The following is a 20,585-nucleotide window of genomic DNA, read 5'->3' as shown; positions in this document are numbered from 1 at the left end:
AGTGTGCTCCTGCCGCTAATTGGCTGTTTCAAACAGCCAATCAGTGGCAAGAATCATCAGACCGCGGAGGAGGGCAGCTGGATGGGTACAGTTTCCATCTCAGGTAAGTTTTTTGTTTTTGTTTCGGAAGCATGCATATTAAACTATTCACATAGGGTTAGGGTTACTCAAAGAGTACTTGAATATGCATTCTTCTATAGTGGGGCTGTCAGGAACACTAAGCTGCTCTTCAAATGTTGTAGAACATTGAAGGTAGTACAAGGTGATTTAGTAAAGTCAGTGCTAAAAAACTGTGTTCTATACTTGTCATCAGGAATGACATGGCGGCACTTTCTGTAGGAAAGTATGTCATTATGTAGCATGCTTGTCGTTTTAATATGTTAGATTTCCCTCTAAGTTTATTTTAGTTCCCTAAAACATAGACGTAAGCATTGGAGACAGAAAAAATTGTTAGAAAACACAGTTTTATCAGCAGACTTGCATAGTTGTAACAATAATATAGATCAAATGAAATACCAAGAAAGTACCATTGATGCCCGTTCAGGGTACACCACACCTCTTCTAGTGTCAGGATCAAATCCATATAGGACAGACTGACAGCTCTAGACACAGTTTTGGAAATTGTGGTATTTATTTTTCATTGTTAATTTATGATCGTTTTGCTATATATCTGAATGACTTTGGGATTAGAAAGAAGGGGTGGGAATGTTATCATATTACAGGAAATTACAGTGGCTGAATGCGAACTGAGGTAAGAAAATGGCTTTAAGTCTCAAAGTAGAACAAGACTCAAGGGGTTAAACTTATTCCTCTATATATATAATTCTCCCAAGTGCCTCTTCCCATAGCCTGCCTATGCTCTCCTTGTAATGCTTCCTCTCTTCGGCTGCAAGATGGAAGTGATTCTCTATTCATATTTCATGTTTTCCCTGCAGCGCAGCTGTTTACTGAGCTCTGGCTGCTTTGATGGAAATTGACAGAGACAGTGACCGACTAAGTAAAATCATTTAAATCGAGGGCTGGGAAATTCATAATGCAGTCTTGTAGCTTTCACTGCACAGATGTGAGCATGAAGGCGCCATACCTCCCAAGTGAAGTGACAGTCCCTCTTTTGGACTTGATTAGGTCTGTTCAATAAGAAGTTGGGGGGTCAGTTAAATGTTAGCTGACCAAATTCCACTCATAGATTGACTAGTTGTCATGAGAGCACATGAGTGCCTGAGACTGGTAATTCTGGGAGTTACAGGAGAGGACATTCATGTTTGTTACAAACATAAAGGGGGTCCCAAAAACCCCATATTAACCAAAGGGAATTAATTAAATAATCCCTTTATACCACCAGCCCCAGCTAATGGGGATGGGGAGTTAAAGTAAAACAGCCTTGCAGGAGGTACAGCCACCCTTTGTAGGTAAAACCATCCCTGTCGAGGGTTAAGTTAAAAATGATATATAAACCCCTACCTATTTTCCACCACTCAATAACCTGATGAGGTCCATCGAGGCAAAAAAGAATGGGGAGGAGGTTATTAAGTGGCATATACACTATATGGACAGAAGTATTGGGACACCCGACAATTACACCAACAGGGACTTTGAAGACATTGTGTTCTAAATAGATAGACATTAATATGTAGTCTGCCGCCTTTCCACAAAGTATTGGAATATTTATGTGGGAATTTTTGCCCATTCATCCAGTGGAGCGTTTGTGAGGTCAGGCGCTGATGTTAAACTAGAAGGCGGGGTCACAATCTCTGTTCAAGTTCATCCCAAAGGTGTCTGATGGGGTTGAGTTCAGGGCTCTGTGCAGCGGGTCAAGTTCTTCCACCCCAAACCCATCCAACCATGTCTTTACAGAGCTTGCTTTGTGATCTGGGGCGCAGACCCCAAACTGTTCCCACAAAGTTGGAAACAGAGCATTGTGCAAAATATCTTGGTATGCTGAAGTTGACATCCCAAGCCATTTTGGACAATGCTATGCTTCCAACTTTGTGGATGGGCCCTGCTTGTTTAATAGGGGTCTTGGGGACGACTGTTTCTTTTTTTGTTATTCATTTTAGTTCATTTAGGGCGCAGGAGAGCTTTTGGAGGAGTGTTATATGTGATACCAGGGCTGGGGAACTCATAGGAGCAATGGATCCTGAAATATTTTGTGGAACCTGTTACATTTTAAGCAGCTTTCTAGGGATCAGTATAGATGCCGTCCTGGCTTCTGGAAAACAAAAACCAAGATGGCTTCTAAAATTGTCTTCTTGGCTCCTAAGCTGTACCAAAGATAATTTACTGCTTGGCAATATGAAGCGGCTTTTGGATATTGAAATGCCTATTCCGGGGCATACCACATAAATCACAAATAATCACATGTATTGGTATGTTGAATGGTTTTTCAAAAAGGTTTTTTGATACTTTTAAGTCAATCAACCTTCACGGAGTAAGAAAAAGGAATTGCATAATTGCTGCACAAATGACGGGAGCTGTGGCTCCTTGGATTTCATAGCAATCATTTTTTCTTATATTATTTTCAATTGTCACCCTTCCTGCTTCCTAAAAATATATTGCCTTGATCATTAATTCTGTATCCGCAGCTTCTGCTCGTATCTGTTAACCATAACGCAGTGATGGGGACAGAGCTTTAAACAGGCTGTCCATGACATATCCCCTGCTGTACTTCAATGCCCCTGCCAGGATCATGTCACTTTGACTAAAGCTGACATATATATCATCATTGGGGGGCAGGTTGTAGTCAGGCGATAACTATTAGGAGCAGGCTGCTTGCTGGCTATAATGGCGTATTGTATTATATGTTTGTGCTAAAGGAGAACCGTCGCTATCACGGCTTTTGGCATAACTAAATTGTTTTACGAAACCGCCTGTAGTTTATGGTTCTTGTTATTCAATCATTGTTATTGTTTTTTTTGAGATATTTAGTTTTAAAGAACATCAGGGAAGCAGGGGTATGTGTCTAACATTATTTAATGTGTTTTCCGTTGTGATGTTCCCTCTCCCCTCACTCACCATTGCGAAGACTGCCTGAACCAACTAACAGCAATCAACAACTAAACAGTGTCAGGACCTGACCTGAAGCTGCTTGACTATCGCTGCCCTCCAGGAGCCATCACTGGGTTCTGTTTGATTCTCTGCTCTGCATTAGACAATAAGTCTCAGCATCTAGTTCCTCAGTAACTGGGTGTCTTTTATGGCGCGTCGATGCGCCATTCAGCACAAAATGTGTATCACTGCCTGTGTAGTGATTCTATTGGTGATCTTTTGCTTTAGACTTTTCCTTTTGGTTTATTAGTATTCTCGACCTTGGCTTTCCCTGTGGCCTTGGTTGTATTCTACCTGCCATGACCCTTTTGGTTTTTGAGTAGGGTTTAACTATGCAGAGCCAGAGAATGGAAAGTTCAAATATTTGCGTCCACGATATAAATGCTTAAACTGGGTTTGTAATACATATATTGTTTATTTTAATCTGGAAACACTATTGCATAGATGTGTGTGGTGTATAAAACCATACGATGTAGGATATAAAGTGATAGATCTGCTCCGTGTCCTTGTACTGAAGCCCATCCTCCCAGCGAATACACTATTCTCATGTAATATTTCATGATAAGATGTAATAAGGGTGTAGAAATCACAGAAGAAAGCTGGAATTTAAAATTAACTCTACTTCTGCCAGGCTTGACATTACATGTGGACATATATAAGAGCTCATATGGGTTTGGATGTAATTTTTCAATACGTTGTCATCCAGTACGGTTATTGGTAATTACTTTTTTAAACATAATCCCCCCCCCCCCAATTATTTTGTTTTGCAATGCTATGTGCTTTTTGGGTGATCTCTTTCCGTAGGCTGAACATGTGGATTCCAGGGCATTGGTTGACCGCTCTGGAAAGGACATTTAATAATCCTACCAGCTGGTGTAGAGTTGAAATGTATTCAGATTGTAGTCTGACATTAATGGCCATAAAAGTAACTCCCATATACTGTGCATCAATTTCACCTTATACCGATGTATTGTTTTTTTAGTAAATTTCCCAGTTTTATGGACTTTTAAATATCTGGATTTTCCTTCTGCATTCTACATGACTACACAGTACATAGAAACATTCCAGCTTAGTTGTTTAACATGTCTTTCTCTGGCTATACAGCTTGACTTTGGCTGTAATGATACGTTTGCAATATTGCGCTTTGACACCAGAGAGAAAGCCTTGTTCCTAATGTCTGGGAAGACTGTGTGGCCCAAACCCGATTGGATTTTACTCATGTATTGCAGTTTGTCTGAACTGTGATGTCAACTAAAACACTTTCATTTCTAACTGACTAGATTATGGGCCAAGGATCATACATCTGTAAGAAAAAAAACAAAAAAGCCCCCACTTTTTATAAATCCTTTACTCGACCCGCAAGCAAGGGTTTACCTCCACACGTTACGTCCGGCTTGGGCTTCCGGGCTTCTATATTGATGGATATAATAAAAAAAAGTACAACTATGGAACTTGGTGCAGTTTTCCTTCACCAGTCACACAGCAGAGCAGAGAGATATGGGCTGAAATTTTTATTTTTTTATCATGCAACATATTGAAAGATTGTAGTTTTGTTCCATTGCGTTGCGACTAATGGTATTAATTTCTTATTATTGAAAACTATCTGCTAATGTAATGAGTTTATTCTGCATTGTCAGGAGCTTCTATAAACACCCAGTCACATTACCCTGGTACTTGGTGGAGATGATCTTTTAACTCTTTGCTAGCTAAATCCATCCCTCTAAACTGCAGCTGCATCTGCAAAAAATATGACAACAAAAATCATTTTTAGCTGCTATTTATAGTCTAAAATATTTGTTTAGGGAGAAACGATGGCATTAAGGAGAGATGAAAGAGTAATATTAGAGATTTGAAGGAGCAGAGAAGGAAAAAAAAGGGGGTGGAATTGAAAAGAGAAGGAGGGGCAAAGATAGAGAGAGAGAAGCGAAAAGGCGAAGATTGTCTATAAAGAAGGGGGAACCTTTGCGCTTGGTGACTGACTGAGAGGTGATTCGGGAGCGTCTCTCATTAAACATTCCTAGGAGATTCAGACAGAGAGCGAGGCAGGAGGAATCGACGGGCAGTATCTGGCTGCGGGAACGATGCTGCTGCTTCTGTGGTATCCTTTGATAGAGCATCAGGGGTGGATGTAGTCACAGGCAGAAGAAGGCTTTTTGTTTGTGTATATGAAGGTATCAAGGCTGCAAACCCTTTGCACAAACAGATGAGTTGTCCAGGTATAGGTGATACAGAGACAGACCCCGCCAGTCTCACACTGGGATTACACCATAGGACTTGCCTCTGGCCACTCATTTTTGTCCATTATTGGTATGTTAAAATGTAATTTAGAGGGATCTTGAAAATAAGCTAACTCATATCTCTTGCCCCATGCTGTGTTAACTCATTGGTTGATGTGAGGGCCTTCAGCTGCAGCTACAACTTAAAAACTAAGGCTCGGAAATGATCCATTCTCACCCCATTCATAGCCATTTTTCCTTTCATTGATAAGGTGGGTGTTTGCTAAGATCTATTATGGGTAACGATGCTGCCACCAAAGCAACATCCTGGCAAAAGCTGCCTGCAGATATTTTGGGGGTAGTAGACATATGTGACACATTTTAGAGGAATTAGCTTGTCACCTTACTTTTGTCTAAGCGTGCACCCCTCCCAAAAAAAAGGCATCAATCTAGATGAAAGTTACATTTCCTGATGCTATTAAATGCGACACGGGGAATAGCATCCTGTGCTTAAGATTCACTCAATGTCTGTGTAACCTTATGGTTATTAAATATGTCCCTATGTTTCCACTGAAACAGGGTTTTTTTAAAAAAATTGAGGGATGTGTCTTGATACCGTTATATATGTGGGACGTGTCTGTTATTTTGGAGGATGTGATAAGTGTATTGTCTTAATATTTATTTAAGGCTGATATGTGTCCTGAAATGTGTTAGTTAGGGCAGAGTTCTAGGGTACATGTCACTGATGTCTATGTTACTAATAGTAGGTAATAGATACATGTTCTGGATGTCTCTAATTGGAAGAAGATTACTGGTTTAGTCTGATATCTGCACAGTTGAATGGAATAAGTTGAATATGTCTTCAGTAATACCGAGGTGAGAGATGTGTCTGACGTTAGTATATTTAGAAGAGTCTAGGAGTGGGTTCTTTTATGAGGGATGTATCTACAAATTAGTAGCCAGACAGACTGTTTTATGAACCACCTTGATTTTTTTAGGATGCTGTAATGTATATGTTTATTGTGAAATAAAACAAAAGGGTTCCACAAACGGATCACAAGCTGAGACCCTAAAGGGCAGGTTTAGCATGTCCTTTGCCATAAGCTGGGCTGGCCAAAAACTATAAACAAGGCAGCCTTGGCCAATAAGATAACATTCGGGGCTCACCTTATACTGGCTTGTGTGTATATATGTGTCCAACGCTATGTGTCTTTTTAGGATGAGGGGATAGGTAAGTATTCTGGTGTGTGTGTGTAGGAGGCAAAAGGTAGGTAGTCTTGTGTCTTTGTGTTAGGTGGAGGTGAGAGGTAGCTGTCCCTGAGGTCTGCGTATTAGGAGTAGGCAAGGTTTATATATCCTATATAACACTGTATAAGCTTCTTGGGGAATTTGCCTTTAATGTCCCTAATACCCATGGATCCAAATGCTGTAAATATTAATAGGTAACAACTTAGCCCTCAGGGTCCAGGGGTGAGCTTTATGATGGATGCCTTTATCGCCAAGCATATTCCGTTTGTACTGTAAACAGCATGTTCCTCACACACCAGTAATCACCGCTCTCTCTGTGATTTATTTTCTTAGCACTTCTCCTCTCGTGTTAATAACAGCAGTGCTAATAGTCATCTGTGCATATGTTATATGTCTATATAGAACACTGCAATTAATGTGTATAATGAGTTTCCACCCTGAGCACTTTTATGAAATATTTCATATATCTTAAAATTTGATTTTGCACATCTGGCCCCAAAGAATAAAATGTAAAACTAATTTGATTTTGGCCACTATTAAAGATGGCTGTATTGGTAGAAACACATATTCTAAGATTGCCTAATGGGGGATAGTATGCTCTTGGGCAGCCAGATTATATGTTGGTGTGTATGACAAGCTTTTGGATTTTTGGAGTTTTGAGAATGTGAGTTCCCTGCCCATATTTTTCATGGATTTCCTATATCCATATGTTGATGAGAATTTTTTAATGCATGCAAAAAAAAAAACAAATGCAAATTTTGAAAACAAATATAATATACATGTCTACAAATTATATCGTAGATCTACATAAAAAAATCTGCATGTTATCCCCACATTATATATAATGTAAAATGTAATATAAAACATCCTGTGTTTTTTTGCTGTAAATTGGCCGAGGCGCAAGGAAACTAGACAAAAATCGAAACAAACCGAAGCACGAGTAAAAACTGCAACACCTCTGGATCACTGAAGCTTTGGAATAAGAAAAGGCTAAGAAGATCTTTAACCTCTTTGCAATGATATATTGTCTGAATTGGCCTTTTTCTGAGTTGGTTTTGCTCTTTAACATTAGTTGCAGAATGGGGTCAGTCTTTCCAGCATGATGTCTGGCTGAAACTGGGGTTACTAAAGACAGAAGCTCTGCTCCTTGGCCCTCAGGGGATGCAGGGAGTGTTGGCATCGTGCCTGCCCGAGCTCAGTGGGCAGAGGGTAAGGTCCTTGCCACGGGACTCACAAGGGTGGCAGCATGTCCTCCTTCGGGAAGCTAACAGAGTATTTCAGTCTGAGGAAATCACGGGAGGACATCCGGCCGGGACGCAGCACTGGAAGGAGAAGTGGGAGCTATTGCTGCTCCGTCACGCAGTCCAGGTATCAGATGTCCAGATGGCCAGTATGTGTTGTTTACTCAGAAAGGATCCTGCAGATTAGATTGATAATTGAATTAGTGAAATTGACAGTAGATATGACAGAACCAATTTCCATTCATCCCTGTTACTGTTTCAGCTGAGATGTATTTTTTCTCTTTCCCGTGCTAACTTTTTGAGCTCTGATGGCCATTACTTCATTATCATAGACAGTGATTGTATGGTCCATAGGCCAACAATGGTCTGTAAGGCTCTCATCCAAGCCCTGAATTGTATTCTTAACTGGAATTCTATGCTTTGGTATAGTTCCTATTTTACAATTACTGTTATATCAGAGCAAATAAATGTAGTAAGACAGGACTTGACTAATTTATGTAGATAACAGGGATCCAGGTCGGTAATTTTTAGGAGCCAGAAATAGCTACACTCGTATAAATCAATATAAAATGGCACAAAATCTGATCTAAAAATATGGGAGTCTTGGCTTCTGGAGTTCGTCGAGCCCTGTAGTAGGACATAAGGATAATTAGCACATTTGTAATTACATCATTTATTTTCTCAATTAGAAGCTTGAATAGTTTCAACTTAATTCTTCTTAGATATTATAATGTATAATCATTTGCCCAAAAAGGATTTATTGATACTAGATTTTTTTATTTGTCTATACGTACCAGAGCTTGGGCAGTCAATGAAGAGTAGAGTATACATTAACAAAGACAATCAGTGGCAGGGTGGGCGTATGCCTGCTATTCCCAGCTTCCAGAATGAAGATAGAGTCAGTCTAGAAATGTATTTACTCCTTCCGAGCTCTGTGTATAGAAAGCTGTCATACCGTTACTTGTGTAGCATTAATGTGTAATGTGTCACTTCTTAATTTGCCAATTTAATCTGTCACAGTCTGCTTTTAAGAATGCACAAGATGCACAGAGATTTCTATTCTTGTGTATAGCAGGATGATGTATAGGTTGCATATGGACGCAATGTTCATATATATGCGCTCGCGTTTTCATTCAAACCAGCAGTCTGCATGGGAAGGGCTGACTAGCTTAGCGCACCGACATTTTTTCTTTTCCCTGTTGCGGTTGAGGATATACATTTCCACAATTTGGCAAAGCTTTCATGAGATCCATAATGGCCAGGAGCCCAGAAAGAAGTCAGCCACTATTTTGCTGATTAATTTGAAGGTGAAAATGAACGGGCAGCATATACCTGCGTGTTGGTATGACCATACTCTTTAAAAGATGCACAAAAGAACAGCTTAATTCCACAAACATGTAAGATTCTCCTCACATTAAAACGTGTTAGGATTTTGATTTAGATCTCTCAATGGAGAACAAAATATTTTGTTTAACAATGAAGCAAAGTTTCACTTTACAGCAGATGCTTATATCTTTAATATTTATCCCAGTCTGCACCTTCTGTCTTCTTTCTCATTGGTTACCTATCCTGAACTTTTTGTAAGCTGACTTTGGTGAAACCTTGAACATATGTTGATATTCCTCTTTTTTTTTTGTAGGTCCCTGGATAGAAAGCTGCAAAGGCCTGTGTTGGGGAAATCCCTGACTCTTCCCAGCATTCCCCAGTCCCCAGTGCTGACCAGAGTCCCACAGTTCCAGGAAGGTCCTCCTCGACTTCCTCAAATATGTTCATCTTCTTCAGACAACCTGAGGTCTTGCAAACTGCTCCCTCCTGGTATGTTGCTGTGTCCATTCGTTGATGTGTTGGCAGTGAATGGAAACCCCGAATGGTCGTGAACTTTACCACTTTGTCAGTGTGTAGTTATGTCCGTTAATCCTCTCCTCTCTATGGCATAACATTTGGACTCTTTTTGTCCTCTCTGTCACATTGTGAACCTCTGTGGTTAAAAAAGCCAAACACATAATCTGCTTTAAAGAGGTAACATGGTTGGCAGAGACTACACCTATAATGTGTGGTTTCCTTGATTTCCACAGTAGAGTCAGGTCGTTCAGGAGATCAATTGCTAAATATGAGTGGGCTGACAACAAGAGTCATCTCCCCACCAGAGGAACCCCGTCTTGCACACCAACGCTCCTTCCACATGCGAAAGAGCCTCTCCGTGGACAACCACCTAAGCTCTTGTCACTACCCTCTGCATCCACCGGATCCCCAGGGTCAAAGAGTAAAGAGCAAGCTGAAGAGGCAGTTTGTAAGTAGATACCTCTACCCTGTTGTGTATCGATAAAGTGTTCTGTATGAAGAATGTGTTAAGATGTCTTAAAGCATAAGGAAATAACATGGGTTGCTTGAGGCCCTGACCAAAACTGCCAGGGAATATCAGACGGTTCTTGTCCCCCAGAAAGATTTGCCATAGGTCATTTGAAGGTCATATCACATTCTATTCTGTCTATTAAACGGAAGCCTGTAGTTTAGCTTGCTTTTCAATAAGTATGTGTCCATATATATATATATATATATATATATATATATATATATATTATTTTGATTCATGTCATACTCTTGTTATTATGTAAACGCAGAGAAATTAATCTCTAGGAGGTGGCTTGTATCCACAAAAATGCTGCCAGAACTGGGCACATTATCTAAAATTTACAATGTTGTAATTGTTTCCTCGCTGTCACCCAAGTTGGAAATCTTTTATTATCACAGGGAATCCTTTGAGTTAAATGTTTTGAAATTATAGTTTCAAGAGGTCTTCTCAATTTATGATGCCTTTGATTACAAGACTTGTAACTATGGAGAATCCACTCTTTAACTTTTCCAACTTCCTGACTGTTTATAAGGAGGTCAGCACAATGGCATCTATGAGTTTTAGATGTGTCAGGTTCCTGTTGTATAGATCATTATGTGGCTTATTAATGTTTAATGTTTACCATTTGTGTAGCGTTTTCTACCAGTAACACGACACTGGTATTGATATCTTACCATCACTCTGTTCTAGTGCCTCATTACCAGCTCTGGGGGTGTAATGAGGTGCTCAGGTTACTTTCGGTACAAAGCCAAACCACAATTCAACCAGAGGTTTTAAAACTGAGCAACAATCTCCCTCTGCGGGCATAAGAATATTCTCCTTAGATACGATTTTTCACTAGTACACTAGTCTTCATTTCTTCAGTGGAAACCAGTTTTCACCCCCAAATCATTTGAGCGTCACTATGGATAATTAAGTAGGACAGAAAAAAGGAGGACCTCTCAGGCCCTTGCTAGAAAAAGAACCGTGTTTTTGGTTTTGTTTCGCTTTTCCAGCTGACTTCAAGAGGTCCATTGGGTTGCTCAGTGCGGCTTCTGTTTGTTTTGCAACGCTAATTGATGCTTGGTCTTGATCTGTGTCAAAAAGAAGGCTCACGAAGGGTCTATCAACTTTATTTTACAAGAACAGAAGATGTTTAATTTTGTTTTTAATGGAATTTTCACTTCAATCGCCTTGTTACCTCGGAAGAGCAACTACCTGTCAGTCTGATAGTATTGCTACAGAATTGTAGAAGCTTGCAGCAGAACATAAACTTTAAGGATTTCAATCCTGAGACTAAGAGGAGGCATGTTTAGAAAAGGGAACCCGTGTTTTGGGGTAAGATTAATCACTTGATTGCTATGTAAGTGTGTTGATATATATATATATATTTATATATAATATAATGAGTTCCCTTGTGGATGGATTGAAATATTGCGAGCAGGGCTCTCTCCACCAAATGTATCGGTTTGTCTTAGTCTGTCAATTCTTGTCTTGTCATATCCCTTGAATTTATGTATTGTATTAAGCGCTGCGTAAACTGTTGGCGCTATATAAATAAAGGATAATAATAATATAAACAGATATGACTGTGTAATAAAGTAGCTCTCTGTATTAGAGCATGACTGTGGGCCTCTTCTGTCTGTGTACTGGAGGAGGTATCATTTGTGACGCTGTTTATTTCCAACACAAACCAACGGCGGTTTCCCATGGCAACGCTCTGCGGTATTATAAAGATTGTTTCAGAAATTGCAGCACCTGAATGCAGTGCAACCAGGGGCTCTGCCAGTGTACCCATTCCCTGCCCTCGCTAAACTGGTCTTATTCACCAGGAGAGACGAGTTCCAAGTGATACGTAAATATTCAATTTACTGCTGGTATAAGTAAATACATAACTAAATAAAATCCAAAAAAGGGTGGGGGGGGGCGATAGGCTTTCTTGTGAGAAGCCTCTCCTCATCATCCTTTGCTCCCAATGCTGTCAGAAGTGTCTCCACTCGGCCCACAGTGTAAAATTTGCTGGCTTTTTTATTAGCAGAAGATATAAAATCTAAAAAAATGGGGCATATGGTTTCATGCTTCAATAAAATCAATTACTAAACTACATCAATGCACAGTGTTGAAGCAGTGACAATAATTTTAACTCTTTAAGTTCTTAGTGGCAACGACGTGGGCTATCATTGGGTCCGGACAAGCACCCCCTTTATTAGCAATGTGGAAGATGTATGATGATGGGGCCGCACTGTTGTATGTTGCATATTGTAGGCTCTGTCACATTCAACTTCATTGGTTTGGTTTGGATCTAAGAACCAGACGAAAAATGTAGGAGCCCCCCCCCCCAATCTTGTTTCCTCCAATCATATATTTAAAATTCCGGTCATATCTCCCCTCTCTTATTCTAAAGGTAATGAAGATCTCAGAAGAAGATAATGATCAATACATTAAATATTAGTCAAATATATATAAATAATATGTCATTTAATAAAGAGCTTATAAATATATTAGTGAAAATACGAATGCTTTTAATAAACTGGTAACTCAATAAATTACTTTATTAGTAAATCAAGTTACTAATTAATTGATAAATACTAATTTTCTAAATAAATTGTAACTCATACACACTATAACACCATACAGTAACAGACACTAAAAGACACGCATGATAACACCATAAACGAATACACATATATATGCCGAGATACACAGCAACACACATGCACACACTATACAACAACATACACTAGCACACACACTAACTAGCACTATACATACACAGGGAATGTGGCTTTAAACACACACAGTAACTCTGACTTTATACATACACACAGAGAGTGACTAACACTACAGTACAATACACACACTCTGACTCTATACACACACTATGTATATAGAAACATAGAAAGTGACGGCAGATAAGAACCATTCGCCCGTCTAGTCTGCCCAACCTCTGAATACTTTCCTTGTCCCTGGCATTATCTTATATCTAGCTTTCCTGGTAAGTTTTATCCTGTAATCTATGAACCATTTTAGTAGTTATTTTCTGAACTCTCCAAAGTATCTATATCCTTCTGGAGATACGGTCACACAATACTCCAATTGAGGTCTCGCTAGTGCTCTGTACAACGGCATTAATGCTTCCCTCTCTTTACTGCAAATACCTCTCCCTATACAGCCCAGCATTCTGCCAGCATCTCCTTCCGCTCTATTGCATTATCTACCTACCTTTAATACCCTGAAATATTTACCCCTCTGTCCCTTTCCTCAGATGTTAAGGGTTAGGACAGTATCCAATATTAAACCTTGGGTTTTTATGCCCCAGGTGCATTATCTTGCACTTATCCACATTAAAAGTTGGTTGCCGCAGCTCTGACCATTTTTCCAGTTTACCAAAATAATTTGCCATTTGACTTCTATTGTTCCTCCAGGAACATCACAAACACACTGACTCTTGCACTATACATACACACATACACACTGACACTAAAGTACATTACACACGCACACTGATTCCAGCACTATACATACACACTGACACTAAAGTACATTACACACGCACACTGATTCCAGCACTATACATACACACTGACACTTAAGTACATTACACACGCACACTGATTCCAGCACTATACATACACACTGACACTAAAGTACATTACACACGCACACTGATTCCAGCACTATACATACACACATACACACTGACACTAAAGTACATTACACACGCACACTGATTCCAGCCCTATACATACACACTGACACTAAAGTACATTACACACGCACACTGATTCCAGCACTATACATACACACTGACACTAAAGTACATTACACACGCACACTGATTCCAGCACTATACATACACACTGACACTAAAGTACATTACACACGCACACTGATTCCAGCACTATACATACACACTGACACTAAAGTACATTACACACGCACACTGATTCCAGCACTATACATACACACATACACACTGACACTAAAGTACATTACACACGCACACTGATTCCAGCACTATACATACACACTGACACTAAAGTACATTACACACGCACACTGATTCCAGCACTATACATACACACTGACACTAAAGTACATTACACACGCACACTGATTCCAGCACTATACATACACACTGACACTAAAGTACATTACACACGCACACTGATTCCAGCACTATACATACACACTGACACTAAAGTACATTACACACGCACACTGATTCCAGCACTATACATACACACATACACACTGACACTAAAGTACATTACACACGCACACTGATTCCATCACTATACATACACACACATACACACTGACACTAAAGTACATTACACACGCACACTGATTCCAGCACTATACATACACACATACACACTGACACTAAAGTACATTACACACGCACACTGATTCCATCACTATACATACACATACGCACTGAGTGCAAGCTGTCTGCTGCTGTCTCTTGGGGTCACATGTCACGTGTTTGCCTTAGCGTTCCCCTATAGCCAAGCAGGGGGCCCGGCTGTGCCTGATACACCAGTACCAGGCATACCTCCCAGGCTCCAGGAAGTGATTTCTAGTCGCCATAGCAACCTGGCGCTCGGGATTTGTCGAGCACTGGTGTAAGTAAATTTCCCTTGGAAAACACATTGTGTGTTTATTGTATTTATATTTTTGTAACAATGTAACAGTTTTAGAATTATTTGCGTTAATTAAGGACAGGTTTGCCTGCTCGATAAGTACACACTCACCTGTCCTGAGCTGCTGTTACCTTCTTAAACTGAAATTGTTGGAATATGTCTGTTTCCACCAGAGGGACAGAAAATAAAAAGTAAAATAAAGAGGGAGGATTCAAATTTATTTAAGGTGAACGCTCCCAAACAATTGATTTTTGAAGATGATGGAGACGCTTTAAATTGGCACGTAAGTTCTTTGTAACGTGTTGAAATACCCACCTTTGGTAGAAGCTGCAGCTCCAGAGCTACAACTCAGCACTTCCACTGTGGTGAAATCAATAGGAGTGTTTAATGAATGTGCCAACAGGAGTTTGGGCTCTCTAGACCCTATGGATTTTCTTACTAATCCAACCAGCCCTAGAACCGACTGAAACCGATTACACCACATGGGTGCTGGGGGGTAGAATGAAACACGTATGGGGATTCTGCCAAAAATAACCAGATTGTGCAAACTGTTTCTTTAAATAGGTACTTTAGTGAACTCATTGCCATAGAAACAGTAGAGGAGCTGTCAAGTTGAATGTAGTTAAACATTGTGCAACTTTGTTGTAGTTCAGTCTGGGAATCTAGCCAGAGTTAATTCTTGCAATATTCACAACTAACTATAGCTAGATATTCCTTGCCGTACATGTAAAAGTCTTGTGCAGGTTTGTGGATGTGGGGTAGTGGCTTCTTGCATCCACAATAGCTAGAAAATGGGAAAACCGACAGGTAGCTGTTCACATTTCGCTGAGCTACAAACCACCCCAAAAGCATTGTGGGAGTTGTAGTTCAACAGCAGGTGTCTTAACTGTTGCCTACAGTGTCTAGTAGTTCAGGATGCGATAAGCCAGCTAATGTAACATATAACAATGTTATGCTGACTAGTCATTTTGTTTGTTCTTTAACATAAAAGAAAGATTGTAGCCACACTTTTTGGCTATTTGGTGGCATTTAAAGTGATTTAAAGCAGCTTTTAAGGTTTTGCTTACTATGGTTGAATCTCCCTTACATAATTTGTATATATTTTTAATTGTTACAGATGCAATTGGGGGACATAGAAATAGGGTAACTTTGTATAAAGTGTTTTTCCACACGCAGTAAGTACTTAACCTTCTCAAGTTACGGAAGGGTCCTCAAAAATAAAAAAGGAATAGTGGTTTTTTTTTTTACAATATCCCCTCAGGAATTATTTAGGTAGATACTTTTTCTCTAACTTATCTCTCACATCACTGTTTTCAGAGGCGGCCGATTCAGTGGAAAGCGCCATGTATCATCAGGAGGCTATAATGCAGATTAATTTAGGGAAATGCAGAGGAAGAGATTTCGCAGTATTTCACGGTGCCAGCAATCTATGGCTGGAAGCCAGGGAATTGTCTCAAGGACAGCCACGTTCCAGCTATCACCTGTCCATCCACTGATTTGTAGTGCGATGTTCCTTGGATATACAAATTAATACCAGTGTCTGTCTGTGTGTGAGCCGAACCTTCTTTTGTATGGAACGTTTACAGCTGGTGCATTATTTTATGCGTTTTTTTTTTAGTGCTCTCTGTGGCTTTGTCCTTGCCGTTCTTTATTAAACATCAACCTGGCATCCACAAAGACATCGGGATGTGTAGCGCTTTCATGTTAATGTTTTGATTGACATCTAGCAGGGATTCAGCGAGACAGGTGCGAGCGCCAAAGGATGAGAACATACCGTATATAAGAACGACTCAATCCGGGAAGGTGTGTAAGGAAAGTGCACAGTGCCTCGTTACTTGCAGACTAAGGTTCTTTATACCGTGTTATGTGTTACTATACTATAAGTACATTTCTCTGATTGTGGTATCAAGGATTGCCGGTATAAAATTTCGCAGAAGCATATATTTATTAAATGGAAACCGGTCTAATTGACTAATTCTTCTTTTTTTAAAAATGACATAAAAGTAACAGGTGGCCAAAAGAGTTTGTAAAGAACATATAGTTGGTTCTCCAGTATAGTACGCATGTTTGACTCAGCCTCAGTGTCGTTTGCGTGTTACATGGTTTGAGCTGAGCAATGTAAACCGGTAGTAAAATCAAATGTAAAAGACAGTTTATGTCATATTTTTGGATGCGTGTAATACTATAGATTGTAAAATAAGGGTACGTATAGAATAGCAAACATTTAGAATTTTTTTTTGTTATGTCCATTTTTTCCTTGCTGTAGAATGACATCATTCCGGAGCGCCTGCGTTCGTGTTTCCAGTAGATGGCGGTGTATACCTACTCATTGCTTCATACTAATTTCATGCTAAATACAATTACATGTAGTGAAGTTTGTGACATGGGGAAAAACTCTCTTGTGTGAAATTGTTGCTTCAGTGAATATTGTGCAATACATTCTGTATGTCTGTGAGGTGGGTCCTCGGTACACACTTGGGCTGATTTTGGATTGGAAATCACACATTGCAGAGAACAGCCTTAAGTATTGTGATCTTTTCCTGATTTTCTGTAGCATAATATATTATCGGGGTACCCGTTTAGCAACACTTGTTAATTTGCAGTTCCAAGTATTTCATTTATAGCTCATTTGAAGGTTATACAGACAGTGGGCAGGTGGACAGTGGAGAGCACACAGGTACAAAGTACACACAGGTATATTGGTACACAGCGGAGCACAAACAGGTACACATCAATGTACACGCAGGTACACTGGTACATAGCGGAGCATACACAGGTACACAGCAGAGCACACACAGGTACATAGCAGAGCACACACACAGGTGCACAGAGAAGCACACACATGTACACAGAGAAGCACACATGGACATAAAGAAGAGGTTAATTTTGATATTCTGCTTTGCTAATTGTGGGAGAATAAACTTGGAAATACTTGTAAAATAGATGTAAAGCTAATGCTAGCGAGGATCTCTTCAGTCTGTGACTTGCCTGGCCACTGCAGCTGCTGTAAATAGCTCTGCATCCTTATTAATATGATTCTTACCAGTAAATAGGTTGATTTGCTGCCCAACCTTTTGTATCCTGGGCATCCCAAAATACCCCTGGCTAAGCGTTACTCTTACTGGAAAATTATTTATGTAGCCAGAGTGTGGTTTCATCACCTTAAGCCCTTCGAAGTCATTCAGAGGTGACAGTGTCACGAAGAGGTGACTAGGGGTCTGGAAAGGGGCAAATGGATATGGGGGGACTCTGCAGACTGCCCCTATGCATTTACAAAACAGACAACACAAAAATTGAAAGCAATCACATAGCTATCATATGTATTACGATGGTTGGAGTGTCCCTTTAAATCAACATTCAACATGTCAACCATGTCCCTTTTATTCCTGCAGTCCACCTTTTTGCACCATAATGGCGCCTAAAAAGTTTAACTGAGTCCTATGATTATCTTTCAGGCTCTTGAATTCTGTTAGATTAATCCAGCCCTGATTATGTGTATTAAGGAAGCTCTCTGCCACTCAGAAATCCTCTTTACCCAAAAAAGTAGAACAGTAGTCGGTGCCAGGCAGCACTTGTACAGCCCCTACCCCCCCCTCTAAACTTTGACTCCTGCTGTCATCAGCAGGGGATTGTAGCCTCTTTCCATCCCTACATATCTTTCTATAAATACGTAGATAAAAGGCTGGTTACAGCAAGATAAATAACCTCATTCAACAAATAAAGGGATAAGTGGTATATGGATTAAAGGCTGAGGGCGTGCTGTGGGGGTGATCTGCATATTAGTACCGATAGTATAACAGGGCGATTACTTCCCATAGCTGCCAGTAGAGGGGCATTCACTCAAACCTCAGGTATGCTTTAGAGGATTTCAAGGTACCTGGGCATCGCGGAGATGCTCAGGGGTTTCCTTATGTGCCAGGGGGAATGGTGGTCAGAAAATTATCTTAGGAGCTTCGGGTTGCGTAACCGTGACATGTTCACATGTTTCTGCGAGTTTTAACATGCTTCGGCACACTCAACTTCTGGTTAATAAGATGGCAATAAGAGCTCTGCCTCAGTGACCGTGAAGGATGTTTTAGATTACAGCCTGTATTTTGCTCTCCCGCGGCACTCAGCTGGTTAAAGCATTGTCTGGGAGGCCTGTGAGAATTTAGTCGGATGGGGGGAGGCGGGTGGTAGTGGTGATAAAGCCCCCCACTCTTGTCCTGCCAAGGCTGTCTGCATGTGTTAATTCTCCTTGCAGTTCTCTAAAGCTACAGGTCTTAGGGATATATTTATATGAGGAGCAGCTGCTAGCGGTTTTATATTCCGAACCTCTCAGTCTTATTCTAGGAGGTCCCTTTGATGCACCGCAGCAGGAAATATTGTAATCACCCCCACCCCGCCACCAACATGTTCCCAACACAAACGTATCCATCACCTTGTTGGCTCATCATTGTCTGTCAACCCATTTTCCCAGACGTTCCTTTCCAACATCGCAACATCATTGCCCCTTTTTAGCAATACACAGTAGAGCGTGAAATGAAACCTTGGCCTGTCCATCTTACCCGCTGTTCTACCTTCCGAAATGCTTACGTGATACTTGAGCCCTGCTTTCTTTATATACATGATACCTTGTTTCCAAATATCACTAAATCTCTTCTTACTATTATAGCCCCTTAAAGCCTCTTCTGGGAAACTGCTATGTGGATCCTCCACGGTGCCACCGAGGAAGTATTTTCTCATGTTCCCGCTGACTCCCCCTTGTCCTAGAGGTTCAGAGCATGACCAAATGTTGTACTGCAACTTTCTCACACTGGATTCCCAATGAGATTAACCGTGTACAATGTAATGGTATCACTGCTTCAGCACAGGTGGGGCAACTACATTGACCACTGACTGCAACACCTGTGCAAAAAAAGTAAAAAAGGAGCATTTCTATCCCGAAGCTCAGAAATGTTGCTTATTGCTACAGGATTTATGGGTTGGAGGCCTAAGGACATGACGGCCCAAAACACCTCCCTTATGTCGCCTGCTGGAGAACCTCTACATAGAGAGAAAACCAAATACCCAACTAACATTTGAATTAAAAAAAATACACAAACTCACATTACTGTTTTATAAAAATGACTGTGCTTGATTGGCTACAGTATCATCTGTAAGTACGGTAGACAAGCAGTTTTCGTGAGTGAAAAAATATGGCCATTACTTGGGAAGCAGTAAATCAGCGAAGGATGTGAAGGAGTCAGCACCAGGCTGTGTGACCCAGAGAATCTGCCCATTCAGCCTGACATTATTGTAAAAACCTTGGCGCTTGGGGTCAGATCCCAAGTGTTTCCAGGTCTGTTCATCTGTCAAGCACCCTCTGGGGTTACAGGGTGATGAATAACCACTCCAGAAGGATATTAATATCCTAGAGATGAGTTCAGAGAAGGGCGACTCAAATGGTGAACGATTTGCAGGATAATCATTATCAGGAAAGACTGATTGAAGGGATTTAACAAAGTACAGGAGAAAGTTTATTTCAAAGGAGGAGAAATCTTAGAACAAGAGGCTATAGGTCTTATTCTAATGTACCTTACTGAGAGGGTGGTAGATACATGGAACAGTCTTCCATGAGATGTGGTAGAGCCTAATACAGTGAGGGTATTAAACATGCACAGGATAAGGATACGACTCCCGAGGCCAAGTCGAGGCCAACAACTGATTAAGGTCTGAGTCTCTACGTCGGGAAAAATGGGCCTATTAGATGGGCTGAATGGTTCTCATTCTATGTATATCTTTTAATAGCGTTCACAAAATGCTGACATGTCCTCTTTCACCCACCAGGGGGCAGTAACAGCCTATCCTAAGCAGACGAGCCCTGCGGCTCCGTGTC

General features: G+C 40.5%; 1 protein-coding gene across 2 annotated transcripts in view; it reads left to right on the top strand.

Annotated features, from left to right (window-relative positions):
• Nucleotides 1–7,752: 7,752 nt before the first annotated feature.
• LOC149274980 (ankyrin repeat and fibronectin type-III domain-containing protein 1-like) overlaps nt 7,753–20,585 on the top strand; it is an 87,708-nt gene continuing 74,875 nt past the window's right edge. Inside the window, exons 1-3 of one of the 2 annotated variants that reach the window (XM_089505016.1) lie at nt 7,753–7,877; nt 9,390–9,565; nt 9,844–10,040. In XM_089505016.1, coding sequence (XP_089361142.1) covers nt 7,756–7,877; nt 9,390–9,565; nt 9,844–10,040 — 495 coding nt within the window. In that variant the 5' untranslated portion in view covers nt 7,753–7,755. Of the gene's footprint in view, nt 7,878–9,389; nt 9,566–9,843; nt 10,041–20,585 lie in introns of those variants that run through there. The other variant, XM_089505017.1, reaches the window with a different exon arrangement.

Source organism: Sceloporus occidentalis, unplaced genomic scaffold (genome assembly GCF_023333645.1).
Source record: "Sceloporus occidentalis isolate IW3139 unplaced genomic scaffold, rSceOcc1.0.p SCAF_306, whole genome shotgun sequence".
Taxonomy (NCBI): domain Eukaryota; kingdom Metazoa; phylum Chordata; class Lepidosauria; order Squamata; family Phrynosomatidae; genus Sceloporus; species Sceloporus occidentalis.
The sequence above is the reverse complement of the archived record's forward strand: the minus strand, read 5'-3'. Positions and strand labels throughout refer to the sequence as shown.